At 33.4% G+C, this 25,255-nt stretch overlaps 1 protein-coding gene across 1 annotated transcript in view; it reads right to left on the minus strand.

The window, feature by feature from the left end:
* Positions 1-25,255, minus strand: part of LOC127834687 (E3 ubiquitin-protein ligase RNF213-like) — an 87,149-nt gene that overhangs the window by 38,770 nt on the left and 23,124 nt on the right. The window contains exons 3-4 of the mRNA XM_052360711.1: positions 12,290-12,337; positions 914-1,057 (exon numbers count right to left, since the gene is read on the minus strand). Coding sequence (XP_052216671.1) covers positions 914-1,057; positions 12,290-12,337 — 192 coding nt within the window. The remainder of the gene's footprint in view (positions 1-913; positions 1,058-12,289; positions 12,338-25,255) is intronic.

Below are 25,255 nucleotides of genomic sequence, written 5' to 3' on the forward strand. Positions count from 1 at the left end.
ATATCGGATACATTTTGTGTACCATGTGTGAAAACTACTTACCAAATAAAAAAAAACAAATGGATAAAATGTGGCCAAAGCTCTTGTATAAGAACTTTTAATTACAGACATATAGAGAAAACAGTAAACCCACCATTCGCAGCCGGGTGTTCAATAGACTGGAACCGTTTTCTAAATCAGTCAAGAGATATTTGATTTATGTTAATTTTCTGAGAAAGTTTGATAAAAAATTTACCAAACATTTTATTTCCAGAGTGTTCACAATGTGTCACTTAAGCCGTACAAGGAAAAAAATCCCGTTTATAAACAGTCATGTTATTGAACGGACCAAAACCTTCCGACCTCAGCAAAGAAAGCATTATACGCTATTTCATAAGGAACAATACTTGCATATTGTGCATTGAAAAGTGCTGACGTTTTTCGTCACCAAGGTTTGTGCCGAGGCACAAACGGGTAAAATAACATACACAGTAATTAACCGCGTCCATGTTGATTCCGTCTGTGACGGTTGTCTCTTTTTGAAATACAGTCGCTTTCAGAATAAATGGCTTTCGGTATATCGGGCCTTCGGACTTTCAGACCTTTGGAATATCGGACATTCTGACTATAGGGTCATCGGAATATGGGGCGGTTGTCAAAATAAGTTCTAGTGACAGACCTTTTAAACACTGCCAATGATTTCAGATATAGTTATTTACCAAACTGCTGGTGAAAATGTTGAAAGCATTAGTACAAAATCATTTTAGTACATTCAACCATGTACGTTACATTGCTGCAGAAACTTAATTTCTGATAGACACACAGATGAATAAGTAAGGTCAAACGTGTATTTGAAATAAGTAATTAAAATAAACGCAGGTCAACGTCATAACACTTTGAAAGATTAAGTGTATTTATTAAAATAAATACATACTTAATTTCAGCTTGAAGAATATTTATTTCGTCTTCACGAGTCAATATTTTGAAAGTCAACACATCTCGTTCTTTTTTCAAGGTTTCGTTTTCTTCTGCATGTTCGGCTATTTCCACAGATAATGTTATTTCAGAATGTATGGCCCTGAAACAATTTCAGATACATGATTTTAGAGTACAGATGATCGGTACTAAAATGAAGCTATCGCATCATACTTTTCATAATTATTATTTTTATTTTTAGTTTTATTATATAATTTGATGTTTAAGAATGTCAAAGTGTGTAAAAACACATAAGATTATAAACAAGTGCATACGATACATGTGTCGCTTCAGTATGCCCCGACCAATCTGAACGACGATCTTAAATAAATAGCTCCACAGGCAGTAGAGATTGAAAGCTCGTGTAAAAAGGGCTGTAAAGCTAGTTTAACTTGGAGCTGTGTGAATACTCAAACAGCCATTATGCGCCTATTCACTGGCAAAAATATTCTACGCACAACAATGTGTGTCAGACCTACGAATACCGCATGATGTGCGCAGAGTGCCCTTATGACGGATGGTCGATGCATGAGAGACGTAAAAAATAAAGCATATGCGCTAGTTGCAGTTGCGTCGGTTGCGGTGAATTTGGAAACCACGCGGGCGCCTTTTTTCCGACGCACATTTGAGACAAAAACATCGATGCAATCTCGAAGTAAACTCAAAGGTTGTACGTACGCCTGTATGTATATGATTCTTTGTAAATACTAATTTTAGTTAAACCTTTAGCTTATACCAATTCATGAATATACACGAAATAATTAAAAACACCATTATTCTTGTTAAAAAAAATCGCATGTTTACTTCTATGAAATTTAAATCTTATCATAAGAAACACGATACCGGCACGTTTAGCTTATTTGTTGTAGAACCAAAAACTGTGTCTTTTATGTGTAAATTAAATGTTGCTGATGTTATGTATGGCGTGTCAAACGTTGCGAAATTCAATGTTTCCATATTTGTGTGTGGTATAATTGCATATATATGTTGTATATTTCCATTTGTGTTTGGTATAATTGCATATATATATATATGCTGTATCAATTCATATATATATGGTAAATTCCAATATATGTATTGCATAACAAATATATGTTGTATAATTTCATATTTATGTTTGATATTTTCATATATATGTTCTAAAAGTTCACATATATATGCAATATTTTGATATATATGTGGTATAATTCTGATATATGTGTTGTATAATTTTCAAAATATGTGTGTGGTATAAATTCCATATATTTGTGGTAAAATTTTCATAGATATGTCCTATAATTTGCATGCTGGGAAATATTTTAACGGGTATGACTAAACAACGGATATGGCTTTTTCGAGCGTTAAGTGCGTCTATAAACATCATGGTCAACAAAGACATGTGAGTAAAATGATTACGCATTTGGTTTCAAATTCTGAGTCTCAAAAGGCAAACAAATATTAAGTTTTGGAGCATTACTACAGTATGAATGTGCACATTTATTATCCTGCAATTATTTGTAACATTATGGTGTTCTTTCATTTTGTTTGAGCAGTACCTATTAATTCGGATATGCACTCTGCGGCTTATGTTTTTATCATGAAAGACGGTGGTTTAACAAATGCAATTTCCTGTAATTTCATCTTCATCCAATATTTTATTGATCTAATCTGGAGTATCATCGATTTTAAAGCATGATTTTGCCATTTGTTAAAGAAGTCTCTTTAAGCTAAACTGTATTTTCAGTACATTTGTTGTCAGTATTGATGGAGAGGAGTATCACATCATAGCATCAGCAAACCTTGTAGAGGCCCTGAATTCAGATGGTATGCTTAAACTTATAATATTTGTAACTTGAAGAAAAAAAGCAACACAATTATTATGTCAAATTTAGAATTAATAAGTGTGATCATTGTCAATCAGTTACCAATACTTCAATTTCCATTGTATTCATGTCAAATAAAATATACTTTAACAACTAACTGACGCTCGATTGGTCATTGTCTGCTCGGTTACTAGTAACATGTACCTCGGGTACATGCAAGTATTCTTACATGTACCCCGGGTACGGTAAATATACTCAAACGTACCCAGCCGATTTTAGACTGTACCCGACTGTTTATTCCCGCCCCAAATCTGATGTCGTAAAATACGCTACCGATTACCGTTATTACGAAACAAACTGTTATTTAAAAAAAATGCATCAACATGCCTGTTGAGTATGAGTTTCGATAATATAGATGCCATTTTAACAGAAAATTGACATAAATATGAAACTAATTCATTTAATAAATAATTGCTGACAACGATCGATTTAGCGCTAAAGTTCCCGGGTATGTATGAGTATATTTACCGTACCCGGGGTACATGTATTTATGCTTAAGTGTACCTGGGGTACATGTAGCTAGTACCCGAGCCGACAATGACCAATAGAGCCTAACTGACCATCACATTCATTATTTACGCTCTTAAAGCCTCTTTAAACATTGAAATGCGTTCATCGTTATAATTGATTGCAGATGTGGTGACACTTTGTATTTCAGACCATTCAACCAGGCAACATGCCTATGAGTACATTTATCTGTGTTGAGGCAATGTTTGTCATTCACATTTTTTCTTATCTCTTTACTTTCAAATGAAACTTGCAAAGGTGATTGATTACATGTTTAATGATAATTAGGGATTCAAATAATACAAAAATGTTCATGTGCTTGTATATGTTTTCCGATTGTTTATTGCGAAAAAAGTGATTGATTTGTTTTAATTTCAATTTAAACATTGTGATGTGGTCACTTCTTAAAGTACTGAATGTTTTGTAATTGGTAAAATATTGGGTAGCCGCACATGCGCATATATCACAAAACTTGTTTTACTTTCTGAAGAAGCACAGAGGTCAGGAGGCATCTAATGCATAAACTTATTTGCGGACCTATTTTATGACTATAATTACCATGTATGTAAACAATGTTTACCAATACTGTACATGAACTGATTTTGAACTTTGTGCATTTATGTTTGTTCATTTTAAAGACAAGCCTCTACATTTAAAATTATTTGAAAATTAAACATCACAATGGAAAATGCCATATTGCAATGTATAAAAAAATCCTATAGCTGTTGGTGATGATGATTGTGATTATGACAAGGATTGTTATGCTGATACGGATAATTCTGATGATGATAATGGTGACCATGAGTGGATAATTAAACGCCCACAAACGAAGTATATAGGAGTGAGCTTGTCTGAGCTTGTCTGTCTGTCGGTCGGTCTGTCTGTCGGTCCGTATTAAGTGTCCGCTCTCTAATTCAATGAATAGGTACATTTGTTCACCATCATGGGGCGGTTCGTCGCTCAAAAGAATTATGTCGATATCTCCAAGGTCAAGGTCACACTTTGAGTTCAAAGGTCAAAAATGGCCATAAATAAGCTTGTCCGCGCCATAACTATGTCGTTTATTGTGATATTTTAAAATAATTTGGCACATTTGTTATCATCATTGGACATTGTGTCGCGCGAAAGAATTACGTCGATATCTCCAAGGTCAATGTTACACTTTGAGTTCAAAGGTAAAAAATGGTCATTATTGAGCTTGTCCTGGCCATAACTTTGTCGTCTATTGTGAGATTTTAAAATCATTTGCCACATTTGTTCACCATCATTGGACGGTGTGTCGCGCGAAAGAATTACGTCGATATCTCTAAGGTCAAGGTCAAACTTTAAGTTCAAAGGTCAAACAAGTTACATTTGTTCACAATCATTAGACGGTGTGTCATGTGAAAAAATTACGTTGATATCTCCGAGGTCAAGGTAACATTTGGAGTTCAAAAGTCAAAAATGACCATAAATGTGCTTGTCCGTCCATAACTATGTCATTCATTGTGAGATTTAAAAATTACTCTGCGCATTAATTTTGTTAACAGTCATTGGACGGCGTATCATGCGAAAGAATTCAAGAGTTCAAAGGTCAAAATGGTCATAAATGATAATGGCATAATAATTCTTAAAAATCGCCATAAATTAGCTTCTCTTTTTTGTAAAGAAAGCATGCAAAATATTCTGTGTCAATGCAGCGTGTGGGGGTATATGTCACGTCTGTGATAAAGCTCTAGTTGTTTCCTGTACAGACAAGTGTTTTGTCTATAGGCTATATTAAACATTTGTTTTAATGTTGTTTAGAGTCTTTGCCTGAGAACCAAAGACCAGAAAAATATACTTCCAGTACTACATGGACAAGATCACAAACCCTGCTCCTCCTTGAAATGTTCAAAGCAAATGTACATAAGTTCAACAACCCCCTGTTGAAAACAAATTTGTGGGAAGAACTGTGCAAATCCCTTAACAGTAAAGGTTACCATTTTAATAGCAAACAGGTTGAAGGGAGATGGAAGACCATCGTGGCAGCTTATCGTCGAGCTAAAGACAGCAACAGAGCGACGGGAGCAAAGAGAACATCCTTTGAATTTAAAGCAGAATTGGACGATATTCTAGGGGAAAGGCATGGTACTTCTCCAGCATATACAATTTCAAACTTAGAAAGTGCTTCTAGTTCATCAGCATGTACAGGAGACTCGGAGGAAGACACTGACTCAGGTGAAGAACCCAATGTTAAAGATACAGTTGAACCGACAAGAAAAAGAAAAAGCTCTTCAAATCAAATATTGAAAAATTTTGAAACAATATGGTGAAGAGGAGAAGCAGAGAGAACAAGCACGTTTAGATGTTGCTAAACATATGCAGAATGAGAAAGTTGATTTATTAAAAAATCTTATTGACATGAGTGGGAGCAGTGGTCTAATGGTAGGACGCTGGCTTAGAGATCGAGAGGTCCCGGGTTCGAATCCCGCCCTGACCACTGGAATTTCCTTGAGCAAGAAATTTATCCCACATCTGCATCCTCTCCACCCAGGTGTATAAATGGGTACCTGTGAGGGAAATAAGCCAATGTGCCGTGGCTGCATACTGCGCCAAGATGTTAACGGACGACTTGTGACTCAGTGATCAGGGAAAAACATGTAAAGCGCCTTTGAACGCACCCGCGAGTATGAAAAGGGCTCTATAAAAATGTGGTATAAAATATAAAAACAAGAGCACCGCCTTGCGGGTGCAGACCGCTCATCTATTTTCTTTTTAAAGGTGAAGGGACTCTCATTTTCAATCACAAAGGAGGGAGGGGTGGAGTGAAGAGGGCTTTATAGTGTGGGGTGTGGACATTTATTGGACATTTATTACATAATTTTCCAAAAATGCGGATTTTTTTTTAAAAAATCGGGGGGGGGGGTGATTCTTGGGTGCGATGGTTTAACGGTATTTCAAACATAAAATAATAAAAATATTTTTTTTTGTTTTTTAACCGTTTCAAAAAAAAGAATTTTTGGAGGGTGGGGTGGGGGGGGGTATAGTGTGAGGGTGTGGTGGTCATTTGTGAGATGATCTTAAAAAAAAAAAAAATAGGGGGGGGGTTGGGATTCGGGTGGGGGGAGGGGGGGATTCTACGGTGCGATGGTTGGACGGTATTTCAAACATAGTAGTTTTGTCAAAGTATCAATCAAATCTAATCATAAATAAAGAAGTTATGGCAATTTTAGCAATATTTAATAATTTGACCTTGAGAGTCAAGGTCATTCAAAGGTCAAGGTAAAATTCAACTTGCCAGGTACAGGAACCTCATGAAAGCATGAAAGTATTTGAAGTTTGAAAGCAATAGCCTTAATAGTTAAGAAGTAAAGTGGATCGAAACACAAAATTTAACCATATATTCAAAGTAACTAAGTCAAAAAAGGGCCATAATTCCGTAAAAATGACAACCAGAGTTATGCAACTTGGCCTTTTACTGTACCCTTATGATAATTTGCGAGTGTTCCAAGTATGAAAGCAATATCTATGATACTTTAGGGGTAAAGTGGACCAAAACACAAAACTTAACAAAATTTTCTAAGTATAAAGGGCCCATAATTCCGTCCAAATGCCAGTCAGAGTTACATAACTTTGCCTGCACAGTCCCCTTATGATAGTTAATAAGTGTTGCAAGTATGAAAGCAATAGCTTTGATACTGTAGGAATAAAGTGGACCTAAACACAAAACTTAACCAATTTTTCAATTCTCTAAGTATAAAAAGGGCACATAATTCTGTCAAAATGCCAGTCAGAGTTACATTACTTTGCCTGCACAGTCCGCTTATGATAGTTAGTAAGTGTCACAAGTATGAAAGCAATAGCTTTGATACTTACGGAATAAAATGGACCTAAACACAAAACTTAACCAAAATTTTCAATTTTCTAAGTATAAAAGGGCACATAATTCTGTCAAAATGCACGCCAGAGTTATCTAACTTTGCCTGCCCAGTCCCCTCATGATAGTAAGTAAGTGTACCAAGTTTGAATGCAATAGCATTGATACTTTCTGAGAAAAGTGGACCTAAACGCAAAACTTAACCAAAATTTTCAATTTTCTAAGTATAAAAAGGACACATAATTCTGTCAAATTGCATGCCAGAGTTATCTAACTTTGCCTACCCAGTCCTCTCATGATAGTAAGTAAGTGTACCAAGTTTGAATGCAATAGCATTGATACTTTCTGAGAAAAGTGGACCTAAACGCAAAACTTAACCGGACGCCAACGCCGACGCCAACGCAGACACCGACGCCGACGCCGACGCCAAGGTGATGACAATAGCTCATAATTTTTTTTTCAAAAAATAGATGAGCTAAAAATAATGAAACAGAAATAAAAACTTTAAGAATTTCGATACATACATAAAAGACTGACACCCACAAACAATGTTTACAATTGGGTATATTGGAGTCACTCTGTCTGTCAGTTTGCTTGCTGTTTGTTTGCTTATGTTTTAAGTTTGTGAAGTAAACCTCTCGATTTTGTTATGCGATTTAAATGAGGAAACTTAAAATATGTCATCATAAAATTTAGATATACGACACACGTTTTCCATGTACATTGATCCACATGTTCCTTTCTTATTTGACCTTGAATTTTCTCATAGCACTTCATGGGGAATCAAACCCAGCACGTTAACGAGCAAAAGCTTATGCAATAACACTACTAAAATGGATTCTCAAAATGTCCTGATGTAATTGTTCTCAATTATCCGGCTGTGAAAGACCTAAAAAATAATTGACAAAAGGCACAACCCTTCACGTATACCTTTTCTTTTAGTTCTACACCCACCCATTAACAAAATTTATTTGGCGGGGGGTATCAATTCAACGAATTTGCTTGTGTTTACATGAGTGAAAGTTATAGACAAAAGAAGAATGTGGGGGGTATCTGTATTCCACTGGCACATGTTTAGTATTGTTTATTGTTCTTGGCCTAGTTTTACTAGTTTCATTGGATGGAATCCATTTAATTTATAATTCTAAGCTCACCTGAGGAATTTTTTTCTTCAAGCACCTTTTTTTCAACTGGATAGTTTTTTCTTCAAAATAAGACCCGCATTAGGGTGATATGTTTAACAGAAAATGCAAGGATTTGTTCAAGTGACACAATTCATAGATTGATAACCTAACACAACAATTCTTGTCTTAGCCTCCATGAATTTAAATGTTCTTTTGCCTGCTCTTTTAATAAAGGTAATACAGATTTCAATCTGTTTGAACATTTACATGTGTATTCTATATTTGTCTAGAGCAGGGGATCACAAAAGAGTTACCTGTTCATTTGTTTTGCTTTTACTTTGTTAAATATAAGGACACATTTTGCTCTTATATTCTTGAATATGTTGTTTACAATGACAGCTAGTCATAGTGGCAGACAGCCATGTGATACTAAAACAGATTGTGATGGAATTTGACACTTAAAGCAAAAATATATCTAACATTCGATCATCAGCTCAAGTATGGAATAATTACTTTGTGATGATTAGAAGTGATCTATGGATTTCAATGAAAGTAAACCAATAAAAACAAACACAATACCTTTATATTGATATGTAATCATTACTAATGCCATCATTATATACATTCTGAACATAAATACCTTAATCAAAGGTCAACCATATGATATTATGTTTCCATGTTTTTTTTCTAGATACATGCATGTTTAGGCAATTATTCTCTGTGTGCAGTTCTGAATATTACTACAATTCCAGATTAAATATTTGCATTCTAATTATAAATTGCATGCATGCAACTTTTTTTACTATACACTGCAGTAAGAAGCTTCAAACACTTTAGCATTTTGCATTCACTCAAAGTTTTAATGAAATAAGTGTCAAATTCCAAATTATGGATGATATTATTATTATTGTTGTTGATTTTTGTTTAAAGATATTTTATCGTTTGTAATGTAATTTGCTATAAAAGTGGAAGAGCAATTGTTTTTTAGTCAATTTATTTAAGTGCAATAGACATATTTTCAAGCATAGAATTGCATACATGTGAAAACAATTCTGTTGGATACACAAATACCTTATCATTTAACAGACATATGGACATAATTTTGTATTACTTTTAATTAAAAAATATGAAGATAAATGCATGATCAGGACTCAAAACTTACCGTCTGATTAAAAAATAATGTAAATAACTACTGAGCAGTATAAGTGAAAACCAAGCATTTAAAAAAATAATGGTCAATGAAAATTTTTATTAGTATGTTTCATTATTTTTAATATAAAAAGGAAACCAAACTAAATCGTCTTAACAGGTAGAACAGAAACCGAAGGCTTATTAATTCAGTTTATCGTAAACTGCCTGGTTATAATTGTTCTTTTCATAACGCCTTCGACATTATTTTGAGGTACAAATAATCGAAAGTTATTATCATCATTTTCCGGTTCATCATTTTCAAAAAGAATGTCAACCTCATCTTCATTTAAAATGCATAAGTTATGCAGTATGCAACTTGCAATGAGACTGTTTTGACAATGAACTCTATATCCACCATATCAATAAACATAAGTCTGCGAAATCTACTCTTTAACATTCCAAAGCTGTTTTCTATGAGGACACGGGTGCCAGAAAGGGCTTTGTTCAAGTTCACCTGTTCCATTGAAAGGTGACCATTATCACTAAATGGTGTCATCAAGTATCTAGAAATCGGATAAGCTCCATCTCCTATTATGTGATTCATTCCAGTAAACCCGGGAAGTGCAGCAAATAAAAGGCGAGTTACGGAAAACGCGTGCATCATGCACCTTTACAGGCCACCCACAATACACATCTGTGAAACGAAACGCCTGTCTTCTCGACAAACAGCTTGCACGATTATTGAATAGGGTCCTTTTCTATTTAAGTAGTCCGGAGACCTTTTCCTTGGTGCAGAAATGTTTATGTGCGTCCCATCTATTGCCACCAAGACTCCAGGGAAGCCTTTCTTTTTTTGAAATTCATCAATCTTGTCATTGTTCGGTTATGGTCTAAGAAAGTTGACTTTGATAAGTTGAAACGATCTGCAATAGACCTTACTGTCTCTAAATTACCCAAATACCAAAGCGTCATTAGTAAGTCCTTATCCAATGAAACTTGTTCACGACCCCCAGTGGCAATCCTTGTACGAAATTGATCATCAGCTGAAATTCTCTCCAGAACTCTTTCAAAAGTACCCCTTATCATGCGAAAAAAAGGTCTTAAAGTCAGCTGGGAGGTACTGAGGTACGGTGACTTCAACGAAGTTGGTCACTTTTGGGACATCATCTAGAGCTGCATCTGAAAAGAAACCAAATTACTAGTTATTAAATGGATTTAGTTAAAAAGCCTGTTATATTGCTTTGATTACGTCAAGCTTATTCATACTTTAAAACTCAATATGACTTTTGTGCTTAGTTATCTTTCTTACTTGGTTCAGAGCATTTTCAACCCAGGACCCTAATACAACCCTGTGCCATTAAAATTGCAATAATTATTCAAATAAAACTCAAATTTGAGTTTAGATGTTTGTTTTCATGGCTGTGTTAGCATCACAGGTCTGAAGCATGGTCCTAAGATGTTAGGGAGTATGGGTACACCCCTTTGGGTGATACACATTATTTAGCATCTTTATCGTTTTATAATCAATGAATTCCGACTATTAATCAAATAAATAAAATATATACTTTAATTGGTAATTGTCAATAGTTAATACTCGGTGTATACATTTAAACTATTCACGTCCCGAGGCCGAAATTACTATTCTTTATATTGTCCGACATTTAGTTAGTCGAAATAACATTGAATATAACAAGTGAATTCGTTAATAATGGTTAATAAGGTAGAATAGATATTTCACAATACGTACATTGCTACACATACAGCAGCGAATCGTGGCATTGTTCCACTAGCCTTATCAAAGAGCAAGTCCATTTCATTTTCTTCAAAAAGCAAGTCATTTATCATAATGGTTGAATTAATTGTGATTCCGTCAAATCGGTATGATTGAATAGCGAGAAGTGCCCCTTTCCAAGGACAGGGTTTTTTATAAACGGGAAGGGTCTCATATGTTGTATTTTGAATATTTTCCAATAGATACAAAAGAAATGTTCTAATAATCTTAATAAAAAACTCATACATCATTATTGAAATGTCAGCTTTAATGTTGATGAGGCCTTTTCCTTCCACTTTAAGCGGGATTTAGCCATCTCCGCTTTTCAGCCACGCCTGTTCAAAATATTTCCCGTGATGCAAATTATAGAACATATATATCAAAATTTTACAACAAATATATGGAATTTATACCATACACATATTTTGAAAATTATACAACACATATATCAGAATTATACCACACATATATCAAAATATTCCATACATATATGAACTTTTAGAACATATATATGAATATATCAAACATAAATATGAAATTATACAACATATATTTGTTATGCAATACATATATCGGATTTTACCATATATATATCAATTTATACAACATAAATATGCAATTATACCACACGCAAATGGAAATATAGAACATATATATTCAAATATACCACATAAATATGGAGTTTACCATATATATATCAATTTATACAACATATATATGCAATTATACCACACACAAATGGAAATATACAACATATATATACAAATATACCACATACATATGGAAACATTGAATTTTGCAACGTTTTACACGCCATAGTTATGTACCATTTCTATTGAACTTTCAATATCTTGTATAATGTATCAACATCTTATTATCAAACATAGAAATTTAATATGTAGACACATTAAATAAACACAAATTTTATCATTTGTTTTTAGAGGAGCCAAAGCCCTTTCCGCCATGATTTTTCGCCGAAAAGATGCAAAATTTACATCTCCTTTGAAGGCTATTTACCGCCTATATGCTTCGAACACAAACATACCATTATTCACATGAATAATTATTGTAAAAAATAGCAGAAATTATACGAAACTCTTACCTCTGTTCTAGATCACTCAGCGCTCTCTGATTCGACTCAGTGCATTTTCTGAAATATATAGTCGAACCGTGGATTGTATTATTTTCCGTTGTTATTATCCTACGAATATTGAGACGTTTCCTTAATTAACCACAAAATATCGTTCCTAAAAGAAGTTTCGAAGAGTAGTACATGTACATATTCGTATTTAGATTTTACTAAGTGTGTGTTAATGCATACGAGATACGTATTGTATTGCTTACAAAACAGTCCTTTATCGTCCATACACACTTAAAAAACATGATTTATCAAAGAATTTGATAACTTATTTTTTTGACGTATGACAAAGATTTCGCCTTGATGTTTAGTCGAAAAGATGAAAAATTGATTTGTGTTTGCCTTTTTTACCAGGCTAAATTCGAAAAATGAAAAACGTATACAACCGCTAATCGCAAGCATCGTAAATAGTGTTTGTGCTATGTTTGAAGAACGGTTGTGACTTTCCTCCAAAATGAAGCCCGCATTTTAATCTGTGTTAGCGAGTCGTTTTACCGTACATAGACATCTTTGTAATACTATAAATACTTGCTACCATCTACAAGTATTTAATCTGAGGCTAATGAATGCACTATACAAATAAAACAAAGCGATACTTCAGTTGCACCAGCATGCAGTCCTTCATTTATGAGATGTAATCAATACCAAACAGTAAGACAACAGAAACACAAGCAGAATAGATATAACAATACGAACAACTTAACATTCAAAAACAGAAAATCACTTAAGCTAGGGAAGGTCCACATTAAAAAGGTCCATGTCGAATATTTGGTATTTATTTGTAAACATTGACCTGCTATGATTTCATCAATAAATAAATAATGGACCTTCTTGTAGTGAAATAGTTTCGTTCTTATAGTAGTTCATTGCCTCTGACTTTGACTTTAAGTATTGTCTTCCGTTTTACCATTAACTAATAAGTTATACGACCTTACATTCACTTAGCAGAGTGATAACACGTGCCGCCTTTCAATGTACATGCATGATTTTGCGTTGTGCAGTCACTAGTTTATAGATGAAGGACAAATGCACAATGAAACGTTTTTAAGGTAATGAAAAGTTATCTGAGATTGGATAGAACACATTTAAGTAATTATACGAGTACATGTTTTCTATTGTATTTATTTCATTCTTCCGCGTAATATATGTTAGTGTAAGCCGAAATAGTTTACGATAAGAATAAATTTTCATTTAAATAACTATTAGTTGATCGATCGAATAAATAAAGTAACTATCTTTAACAATATATCCGTTAACATAATAATTGCTTAATTCATCCAAAATGCAATAATGTGTGCATTTTTTTTGTCGAATATGTGAGTTACACTTGGGTAAGATCACTTCTTCTATTGCATTTTATTATCAATCATCTTTTGGACACGTCGTACCTATCGATTCGTTAATTGTATGACGCTTTCGATACTGTATAACCGTTTTGTTTTATTTCTGTTTGTTACTGGTATATGGAAATAAAGCGAAACAAGTTTAAATATAGTTGAACATTACCTTCAAGCCGACAGTGACGACTTTTCGCCATTTATTTGACCTGCATTTTTTTCAAATCGTTATGGCGAGCATGTATACATTTACAAGAAGGACTTACATTGGACGAACCAATATCTTATAACAGCTTATCTAGTAACAGTCGAACTATGTTGAGCAATGAATGGTTATTTGACGTATTTCTTTAAAGGGGCCTTTTCACGTTTTGGTTAATTGACAAAATTTTAAAAAAGTTGTTTCAGAATCGCACATTTTTGTTTTAGCTATGATATGTGTGAGTAAACAGTAATACTGAACATTTACTATGCTCTAAAATATCCATTATATGCATCTTTTGACGATTCGAAAACCTGAAAATTATAAAGCGTTGCAATGCGACACGATTAAATAATTTGGAAAGTTCTGTTTTTGTCGGTATATTTTGTGAAAATAATAGGATTGCTTATATAGAGTACAAAATACATCGCTCATAGTATGAGCACGGATGGCCGTGTGGTCTAAGCGATAGACTTTTACTCCAGGGGTCAGTGGTTCGAGCCCAGTTGAGGGTTACTTGTTTTCTTTTTTTTTTTAATTGTATTCTTGTTTTGTACTGGAGCTTTTCAGATCCAATGTTTACATTTATCAATATAAAGCATTTAATGACAAACTTTAATACATGCCAAAAATCTGTGAAAAGGCCCCTTTAAAAATATTGAACAAGCATTAGACGTCATGAGAGATGCGACGAAATTCGAGTAAATTCTCGCTATAAAAACGATAGATTGCTTGTTTATCGACATTCCACAAAAATCATACATGAAGGGAATGTTCTGCGCATTTTTAAAACTTCACAGAAAAAAACATGTCGTTTGCACGAAACATTATTAAGAATTTACTTTACTCGTGCATCTGATGTGAACATGAAACAAAAACACAACAAAATAGTATTTCGTGCAATTTACATTTATATGTGTTGAACATTCCATATTTCTATGATAGTGAATGTTTAGTGTCTAATTATGCACGTAAAATGAGCAATTTCATCCATGATTTTTTTGCAATTAGAATCGATACTATTCTCATCAAAGTTCGCAAATATTGATACTGTTTACAATCTCAATTTTACGTCTTTGTGCACGTTTAACTATAAAAACAAACTGGTTATTGTGAATGTTAATAACAATACCTGGTCATTCAGTGTTACCACTTAATTTATGTTTTTATCCACTTGATACCTTCAATACCAAGGATTCCTTTTCAGTTGTTATTGTAAATATAACGTATGTTTGAAAGTAATATAAGTGGTAAACAAACATCATCTTTATTTTTCATTTAGCACTAATAAACTAGAATTTTTTCCCTTTGTTATAAACACTCTTGCTTCATTTTCGCTTTCATATGAAGCCTTGTTCAAGTATTAAGTGAATGATAGATGTTCAATGCAATTACACTGTCTGGTTCACTGTCGTTGCTTTTATAGTATTATCCTTTTCTTAAGTAGCAATCACCTTTAGGATTTATAAGTAATATACATTTAGTTTTTTACAAATAGAACCACTCTTGTCAATTCATGATAGCATTATATTTGAATAGTTATACACTTAAATAATGCTAATAACTGACGATCTATAAATAATATACTTTTAAGTCTTGACAAACAAAATTAATTTAAACAATTCATGATTATATAATATGTGTATATTAATACTTGTAAAAAATGCCAATAATAGAGTACATATATATATAAGAAATAAAACCACTTTTCATAAAAATGAAACTGTTTAAGCTAATGTGGTACTGATCTGCATATGCTCGTTTATCTTTGCAATGTTTAACCGAGCTGCTTTAACATATATTGTAATCATTTCTCTTTTATGTTTGTTTGTTAATTGTTTATACCTTTTTGCTATTATTTCTTTTTACTTATTCATTTCTATGGGATATTCATCTTTTTGTATCCCTATTTTATGTTTTCTATGTTTATTTGTATGTGTGAACATCTTATATCTTAAAATAGAAACCAACTGGACATGTTTTGAAATAGAACTAACTGGACAAGCACACACAAATTATCACTTACATCACCCTTCACCTCTTTAAATGATTAAATTATGTACTTTGAATGTAAAAGGGCTAAATAATAAAGATAAACGAATTAAAATCTTCAAATGGTTAGACGAAAATAAATATAGTATATGCCTATTACAAGAAAGTCACTTGACACATACTTTAGCACAAACCTTAAAGGACGAATGGGACGGAGACATCTATCTCAGTGGACAACATACTAATAAACATGGCATTGTCTTTCTGATAAAAAATAATATAGGGATCACAGTCGATAACTTTAACGAAATAATAATTGGAAGACAAGCAAGTATAGATATAAAAATACACGAAACACAAATAACATTAATCAACGTCTACGGCCCTAACATAGACGATTCCACATTTTACGAAACATTACAATCCTTTATAATTAATAACCAAGATAAAAATATTATAATCGGTGGTGATTTCAATACTGTCCTGAACCCATTATTAGATAAAAAGAATGGAAACCTTTATACCCATACTAAAAATAGAAACATTTTAAATAACATAATTGAAAACTACAATATGATAGACATCTGGCGTACAATACATCCAAACGAAAGCAAATTCACATGGCACTCAAACACAAAACCAACAATATTTTGTAGATTAGACTATTTTTTAATATCTGAATCTCTTTGCAACATTATCGACACGTGTAACATAAAACCAGGATTTATGACTGACCACTCTCTAGTTGAACTTAAACTGCACAATATACAACCTGAAAGAGGCCCAGGATACTTTAAAATTAACAACAGCATCTTATTAGATACACAATATCAAACACAAATAAAACAGGAAATATTAAATACAGTTCAAAATAATAAAGATGCAAACCCAAACACCTTATGGGAAGTAATTAAAGGAAATATACGTAACACAACAATTAGATACACATCATTTAAACAAAAAGAAACACACAAACTTGAAACTGAAACCATCAAAACCATTGAAACACTTGAAAAACAATTGCAGCAAACAAACACAAATGATACCACCGACATTGAAAATGAAATAACAATAAAAAAAAACAAATATTAGATGGAATCAATCATACACATCTAAATGGAATAATACTAAGAGCGCGTGCACAGCATGTTGAACACAATAAAAAAAAAAAAAATATTTCGCAAACATTGAAAAACGTAGAAGTGAACAAAAAACTGTACACAAATTAGTAGTCAATGGCAAAGATATAACAAACAGAACTCAAATACTAGAAGAACAACGTTTATTTTTCGAAACCCTCTATAAACGAAAAAATGTTGAAAATAACACCCTTTTTAAAAATACACATCACGCTTTAAACCAGGAGGAAAAACAACTGTGCGACGGATTGCTTAATGAATATGAATGTGGATTAGCCCTAAAAGAAATGCAAAATAACAAAAGCCCTGGATCTGATGGCATCACAATCGAATTTTATAAAATATTCTGGAATGATATAAAAACACATCTAATTAATTCACTAAACTATTCATTTAACAACGAAAACTTAACTACGCTACAAAAACAAGGTATTATATCACTTATTCCAAAACCTGGAAAAAACTTAGAATCCTTATCAAACTGGCGCCCGATTAGTTTACTAAACAATGATTACAAAATTGCAACTAAAAGTATAGCAAACAGAATAAAAATAATATTACCATCAATCATTTCAAAATCTCAATCTGGTTTCATAAAAGGACGTTACATTGGTGAAAACGTTCGTCTTATCCAAGAATGCATAAACTATTTCAACAATTCAAATAATCCTGGTCTAATATTCTTTGCAGACTTTGAAAAGGCATTCGATTCGCTTGATCATTCATTTATGTTCTCTTGCTTAGAAAATATGAACTTTGGTGAAAGTCTCATTCAATGGGTCAAACTATTCTATACCGATATAAACAGTATAATCATTAACAATGGCTTCTTTTCAAACAGTTTTAACATCGAACGAGGGGTTCGACAAGGATGTCCACTCTCATCATCGCTATTTATTATTTGCATCGAGTATCTATCACATCACATCCAATCAAATAAACACATAAAAGGCATATCACTAGAACCTGACGAAGAAATCAAACAATCCCTATTTGCTGACGATGCCACTTATTTTTTAAACGACAATTACGATTCTTTCCATAACCTAATAGAGGCGCTAACCCTTTACGGAATGACATCGGGTCTTAAGCTAAACAAAAGTAAATGTACTGTGCTACGAGTAGGTAAATTAAAACAAAGTAATGTTCAATATAAAAAAGAAATGAAATTTAATTGGACATCCGATGAAGCCGCAACATTAGGAATTACTTTCACAAATAATGAAAAGGACACAGTTCTTAAAAACATACTACCTAAATTACAGAATTTTAAAAACTGCTTAAAATCATGGCATTATCGTAAACTTACACGAATCGGAAAAACACAGTATTGAAAACGTTTGCACTCCCTCAATTAATATATGTATTAACAGTTCTCCCAAATCCACCAAATGATGTTATTAACGATATAAAATCAGCAATATTTAATTTCATATGGGACGGTAAGCCTGATAAAATAAAAAGAACTCAGTTAATTCAATCTGTAGAAAATGGAGGTATCCAATTAACGAACATTGACTCATTCTTGAATGCAATCAAATGCAGCTGGGTTAAAAGATACCTAGATAATACCAATACGAGTAAATGGAAATTATTCTACCAGAAAATCCTAAAAAAATATGGTGACTCCTTACTCTTTGAATGTAACATCAGCAATACTATCTTACATGAAATTGCAAACGAAAACAGATTTCTGTCTGATGTTCTATCAGCGTGGAGTGATGTCACTCATAACTTAGAAACCCAAACCAGCAGTAAAACAATTTTATGGAACAATAAAGACATAACTTCAAACGATAAGACGTTTTTCTATAAAGACTGGTTTGAACGAAGCATTAAATATGTCGACCAATTATTTGACTACAGAATTAAGGATTTCTACTCTTTTGATAATATATGCTACATATACGGAATACCTTCAAATAATTTTCTGAAGTACTACACACTAATCAAAAGCATACCCATACATATTAAATCTGAAATCAATACAAATAATACTCCATGTACTCAAACAACATTTGTAGAAAACATACTTGGAAGAAAAAACAAAACAAATAAAATATTTTACACACTACAAATAAAAAACCCTACAGAAAACTCCAACATCCAAAATAAATGGCAAGTCCTTTTTGGAGAAAAGGAACTTAATTGGCAACACATATTTACCATGCCATATAAAGCAACCATTGAAAGCACACTGAGAAATTTTCAATATAAATACATCCATAGAATTATAGCTACAAATAAATATCTCTTTAAATGCAAATTATCTAACTCAAATCTGTGTGACTTCTGCAGTGAAAACATTGAAACTATAGAACATCTTTTTTTGGGAGTGCAAACACATACAGCCTATTTGGAATCAATTAATATCTTTTCTTGAACAACATCAACTAAACGTTAAACTTTCTTTCTTAAATGTAAGTTTCGGAATTAACTCATTGAAATCAATAGACTGTAATAATATTGTGAATTTTATGATTATATTGATGAAATATTTTATCTTAAACATGAAGTACAAAAAACAAGTACCAAATTTTAATTGTTTTGTCCATAGTCTTAAACTAAAAATCCAGATTGAGAAAGAAATAGCCCTCAGTAATGACACATTACAAATCTTTGAACAAAAATGGAATCGGATTAAATTCGCATAATGTTTTTGTCCACTTATATACATTTCATTCTAATGTTAGTTTATCTCTCTAAAATAGTTTTGTTTATCTTTTTATATTTTTTTTTCAATCTGACAAGATCATTGTGCATATACAACAAAACACACAAGTCCAGTATGCTTTTCTTCCGACTTTATACAATTCATCTTTTTTTTTTCATAACTATTCCTCTGTTGTTCTTTTCTTTTCTCTCTAAAAAATATATATTAGCATATCTTGTATAACATGTCTGAACTTTATTGCTTTGTACAATCACTATGCAGTATGATCATATACATGTTTGCATTGTATGTATGATATTGAATAAAAAAAAAAAAAAAAAAAAAAAAAAAAAAAAAGTATTTCGTGCAAGATAACAACGTATTCATACCTATATAGACTCCGTACATATGTTTGGACTTTAAAATCGCTTGTAATGTTGAGCGTTGACAATACGTGCACGCGTATGTCCATAAAGCAACGAACGTAACACAGATTTGGAAAATGATTTATTCATTTTAAAGTTAATGTCGACGATAGACGTTTTTAAATAATAATCGTACGCTAATATCCCATTCACGGCATTTGTAAACGGGTATAAGCAAAGTTATCCAAATAGAACTTTTATGTTTTAAACACTGTTAGTACACACGAGTTTATTCGTACAGTTTGGTTACTCATTGAGTTGTTAACTTATAACAGATGAACATCTCCACCAATGCCTGTTAAATTCATGAACATAATCCAAATTTAATGTTTTCCGAAATTTGGCAACTCCGAAATTTAAAACACACATGGAAGTGATTTGTGTAGACCGTTCTGTAGGTAAAAATGTATATAGCTAGTATTTAAATACAATTTATGTACTTGTTATATCAATATCCAAACTTTATAACATAACGATCCTCGTGAAGTTAAGTAAAAATAAGTCATAACATTCGGTGTAAATTATTACATTATAATAACCCTAAAATGGAAAAAAAAAATCAAAAACACAAACGCAGCTTACCGAGCTTAAACGACTGATACTTTCTTGTCATCAGCATTATATGTTATAAATAGTGACGCAGTGTGTTATGTTAACACATACTTATTTCATATTCAGTTGAGGTAGGTCGAATATTTCTTCAAAATAAAAGGGACATGTTCACAAATTTCAATTTGATAAAAAAGTTTGAGATTTCAACACTTCGTTATAGTAAGGATATTTGGAGGAAACGGCCATGCAAAAGACTGATCGTACTCTTCAAAAGCAATTAAATTCATCCTTGACGATTTGAAGAACTGACAATAATATAAAATATATAAAATCTGCGAAAAGGCAAATAAGAGCAGCAAACACCAGGCGCCATCTCTCTAGCAGAGGTGACAGCACATGGCTGAGGACAAGAATGTCATTATCAGACACTGATTGACAAGCTTGTAGATATGCTGTCATTCAAGCACTCCAATTGCTGGAAGACTGTCGCTCATATTTCAAAGACTGTTGAGTGTACCGTCATCGCAATTTGGGTTAGAGACGTGTCAATATGTTTTATGTTTTTATAAACTAAAGAAGTAAGCACCTTGTCCTGAGCGACACTGTTGCATATCAGCAACTTGAAATCTGAATCTTATGTACAAAAGAAGACAAGAGACTTGTATTCGAAGTTTCCATGAAAAAAGTGAACATAGTTTCCTCGTAACTAGGCCATGTAAATTAGTATTAACAAATATGGGTCTAATTTATGTGAACCCCTTGATTTCGAATTCCTGCGTGCAGCACAAAGTCCCTAAAACAAATTTTAACAGTTGTATAACACCGCGTATGAAGTTGTAATTTCCTTATGTATGATGGATAAGTACACATTACCATGACCATTACTGAGTCAAAAAATTTGGTCAGCAGTATTAAACTTTTTGTGCATGATCAACTTGTGAAGACGGACATGACAATGATTGCAGAGCTCTTCAGTTATACCAAACACCAAACGCAATATTCTGCCTGCAACAAACTTCAAGCCACACCCCATATTCTGCTCGCACGAAACTACTTTGCTTGTTTGTTTAACAGAGAACAGAACAGAACAGAACAGAACGATACTGTATTTCTCCCAGGTATACATAGATACAACATGGGGGACATGTTACAAAATACATATCATGTTTTCGGTTCACAGTGAAAGCATGTATTTATAATTAAGAAGAGATATTTTGCTTTCTTTGCCTGTGATGAGACTATTCCAGAAAGAGATCATTTTTGTGTTAACATTAATGCTTAAAGGGTAGCGACCTAGTTCACTATATAGAAAGTGGATCGACGGGCTTTAGTTACTTTTCTCATAAAATCTTTGTGAACTTGTTCCAATATTTGTCGGTTTTCATATCCAAATATTTCGGAGCCATAAGTAAGTAAAGGTAGGACAGTATGATCAAAAAGTTTAAAAGCTAGGTCAATGGGTAGGTTTGCATTGTTAACACGATTCCAGAGTAGGTGCATGGCTTTTGAGGCTCGTTCTTTAACATGTTTGCGCGCGTTTAAAAAAGAACCATTACTTGAGAATGTAACGCCAAGATAATGACAAGTGCTTGTAATTTCGAGTTGATTATTGCCACATTTAAAATTAAAGTTTCTTGTTTGTCTTGCACCGAAAATTACAACTTTTGTTTTTGCAATATTTACATTGAGGTACCAGTTTTTGCAATAATTATGAAATGTGTTAAGACTGTTTTTCAGTATCTGGGTTGATAAGTTCAACCCCAACAGATCCATTTATATGCAGGTATGAGTGAAGGTCATTTAAGAAAAGTGAGAATAGGACTGGGGATAGATTTTCTCCTTGTGTGACACCTATTTCTGACAAGAAGTACTGGGAGCATTCTCCATTAAAGGAAATGCATGATTTTATGTTTCTGTACATGTTTAAAGGACTCGAAAAACGTTTCCATTAATTTGTGTGCCAAGTATTTTGTGCCAGAGACCAGCTCTCCAAACTTTATCAAACGCCTGAGAAAAATCGATGAAGGCGCAGAAGAGTTTTTGTTTGCGTTTTTTAAGAATCACTATTAATCCATGGAGGGTGAAGATATGGTCTGCAAAAGAGTAACCCTTACTGAAGCCAGCTTGATTTTCTTCTAATAGATTGTTTAATTCAAGAAAAGTGTTAAGTCTTTGGTTTAGGACTGAGGTAAATAGTTTACCCATACAGCTAAAGAGTGTTATGGGCCTATAATTGCTTGGTTCACTTGGGCTCCCTTTGTTTTTAAAAATAGGGATGATAGTGCCTTCGAGCCATGATAGAGGGATAATCCCTGTTTGTAAGACAGTTAAACAATTTTATGTAAAATGGGAGCAGAAGATCTTTTGTTGATTTTATATATTAATTTAATATATGGTCAGAAGGGCTAGGGGCTTTTGAGTTTTGTAGTTTAAGTATACATCGGCTTATTTCTTCCTGGCTTATTTCCATATTTAAGACATCATTTGTGTCAGGTATATGTTGTATATCATTGTTGAAACGATTATCTTCGATTGCATTTGTATTTATTTCTTTGAAGTGTTTGTAAAAGGATTCTATTGGTGGAGAGCTGGTTTCTTTTGTTTTTGGTTTGAGACTCTTAAGGAACTTTCAATATTTTTGGGGGTTTTTGTCATTAATTGCACGTAATTTAGCACTGGCGCATAATTTATCTCTATTTACATAAAATTTGATTGTCCTTTTATAATGATTGCTGGCATGTTTCAATGATAATTTATTATCTGGATTTTTACTAGAAATGTACTTTGATTTTGCTTCATGGTATTGTTTCCTTGCTTGGTGACATTTTGGGCCAAACCACGATTTATTGTTGGGGTAATTGCTTTTATAATTTGGTTTTTGGTGTGTGAATGTTTTTGAGCAGGCGTTTTCAAACATTGTTTGCAATTCATGTGTGATATAGTCCAATGTTTCCTGTGGGTATGTATTTAGGCTGAGATGTAATTCCTCTAATTGTTGTTTATTTATGTTGACTATTAATTGGTCTTTTTGATCTTGTTTCCAGACAGGGCGGCTAGTATTTTGTTTATTTCATGTTTGTTTTTTTACTTTCAAGTTGTACAGTAGAGATGTCCCATGATAGCACATTGTGACCATCTGGAAATAAAGGGTCAGTTTCTATAATTTCAAAATATGTGATGAAGTTAAAGCACTCGGCACTTGCCAATACATGACCAATGACGGATTTGTCCCTGAAAGTAAAAGCACCAGTTATTTCATCCTTAAATAGTCTGCCATTCATGATAAACATATTATTGTTTTACACATATCGAGCAGTAAGAAACCATGAGTGTTTGTACGTTTGTCTTAAGAATTTCTAATGAGAGGGATAGAAAGGTTTTCAAGTATAGTATGCTTGTACAGGTCGTTTTCGAGTTCTATGTCTATTCCGAAAAGTTCATTAGTATGGTGATCAGGAAGAATGAAGTCTTTTAGTGTTCCTACTCTACTATTGGCATCTCCAGCTATGAAGACATATTTATTGTTATTACCATATGAGGATAGTTCGTCCTCAAGTATGTTAAATTCATCAATAGAGTAGAAACGCAAGTTTTCGGGGGGTATATTATATGGAACCTAGTATTAGGTCTTGGTCAAAACCGGTTATTTTGTTGTCAATATTTAGCCATAGAACATAATATGTGGAATTTGGTAGGACATTTACATGTTGGGAAATACTATCTCTTACATAAACGCCAATGCCTCCAGATTTTCTCTTATATTCTTGAACGGTGCTTATGAAAGAATGTAAAGTTTGGAATGTCCAGAATGTCTGTTTCGTTAGCATGGGTTTCAGAGACACAAAGTACATCATAATGTTGTATAAAGTTTTTAAATTCAGGTATAAATAGCCTTTTCTTTAGGCCACTAAAGTTTAAGCAACCTAACTTAATGTTACTGTTTTTCAGGTTTGTGGCACAATGTCTTCCCCCGGGGGCCTAGCGAGCTCTCCCCGGGTTAGGCGTGTTTCTGGATCCAGGTGTGTCCCAGGGGCGCTGTATCGTCGGTTGAGGCTGCGATGAGCTAATCTGTTGGGCATTTTCCTGCTGGCGGTGTGGGAGTTCCCTGCGAGGTGCGTGTGGGCGATGATTCCTCCTCCTTGAAGGCGATGGCGACTGTTGTTTCCGCGGGGTCCTGTGCTCAGTTACAGGGGATGGATTTCGCTGGCTACGATCCTGTGATACAGCGTTGTTTGAGTTGTCGGACTGGGCACGAGTAACTCGTGATATTGCTGGCTGTGTATTTGGTTTGTTTACATTGCTAGCTGAGGCATACTGTGTGTTTGTAAATAAAAGTTTGTGACTTGTTACACGGCTGCCTTGCATGATAGTATCCCAGTTGGTAAAAGGCATCGGCGACAACGCGTCTATCTTGGATTATTTTGGCAGGGTATACGATGCTCACCTTACTGTTCGGATGTTCTTGCCGTAAGCGCTTGTACTGGGGCCATAATATCTTACGTGCATCGACAATCTCGTGTGGGAAGTCTCTGTTTATGTAGAAATGTGTACCACGGAGCTTTCTGGCTTTCGACAGTATGAATTCAGTGTCACGAAAGTCTAAGCAGTAAATAATGATGGGTCTTGAGGA

The sequence above is a fragment of the Dreissena polymorpha genome, chromosome 6 (assembly GCF_020536995.1).
Source record: "Dreissena polymorpha isolate Duluth1 chromosome 6, UMN_Dpol_1.0, whole genome shotgun sequence".
NCBI classification, from domain to species: domain Eukaryota; kingdom Metazoa; phylum Mollusca; class Bivalvia; order Myida; family Dreissenidae; genus Dreissena; species Dreissena polymorpha.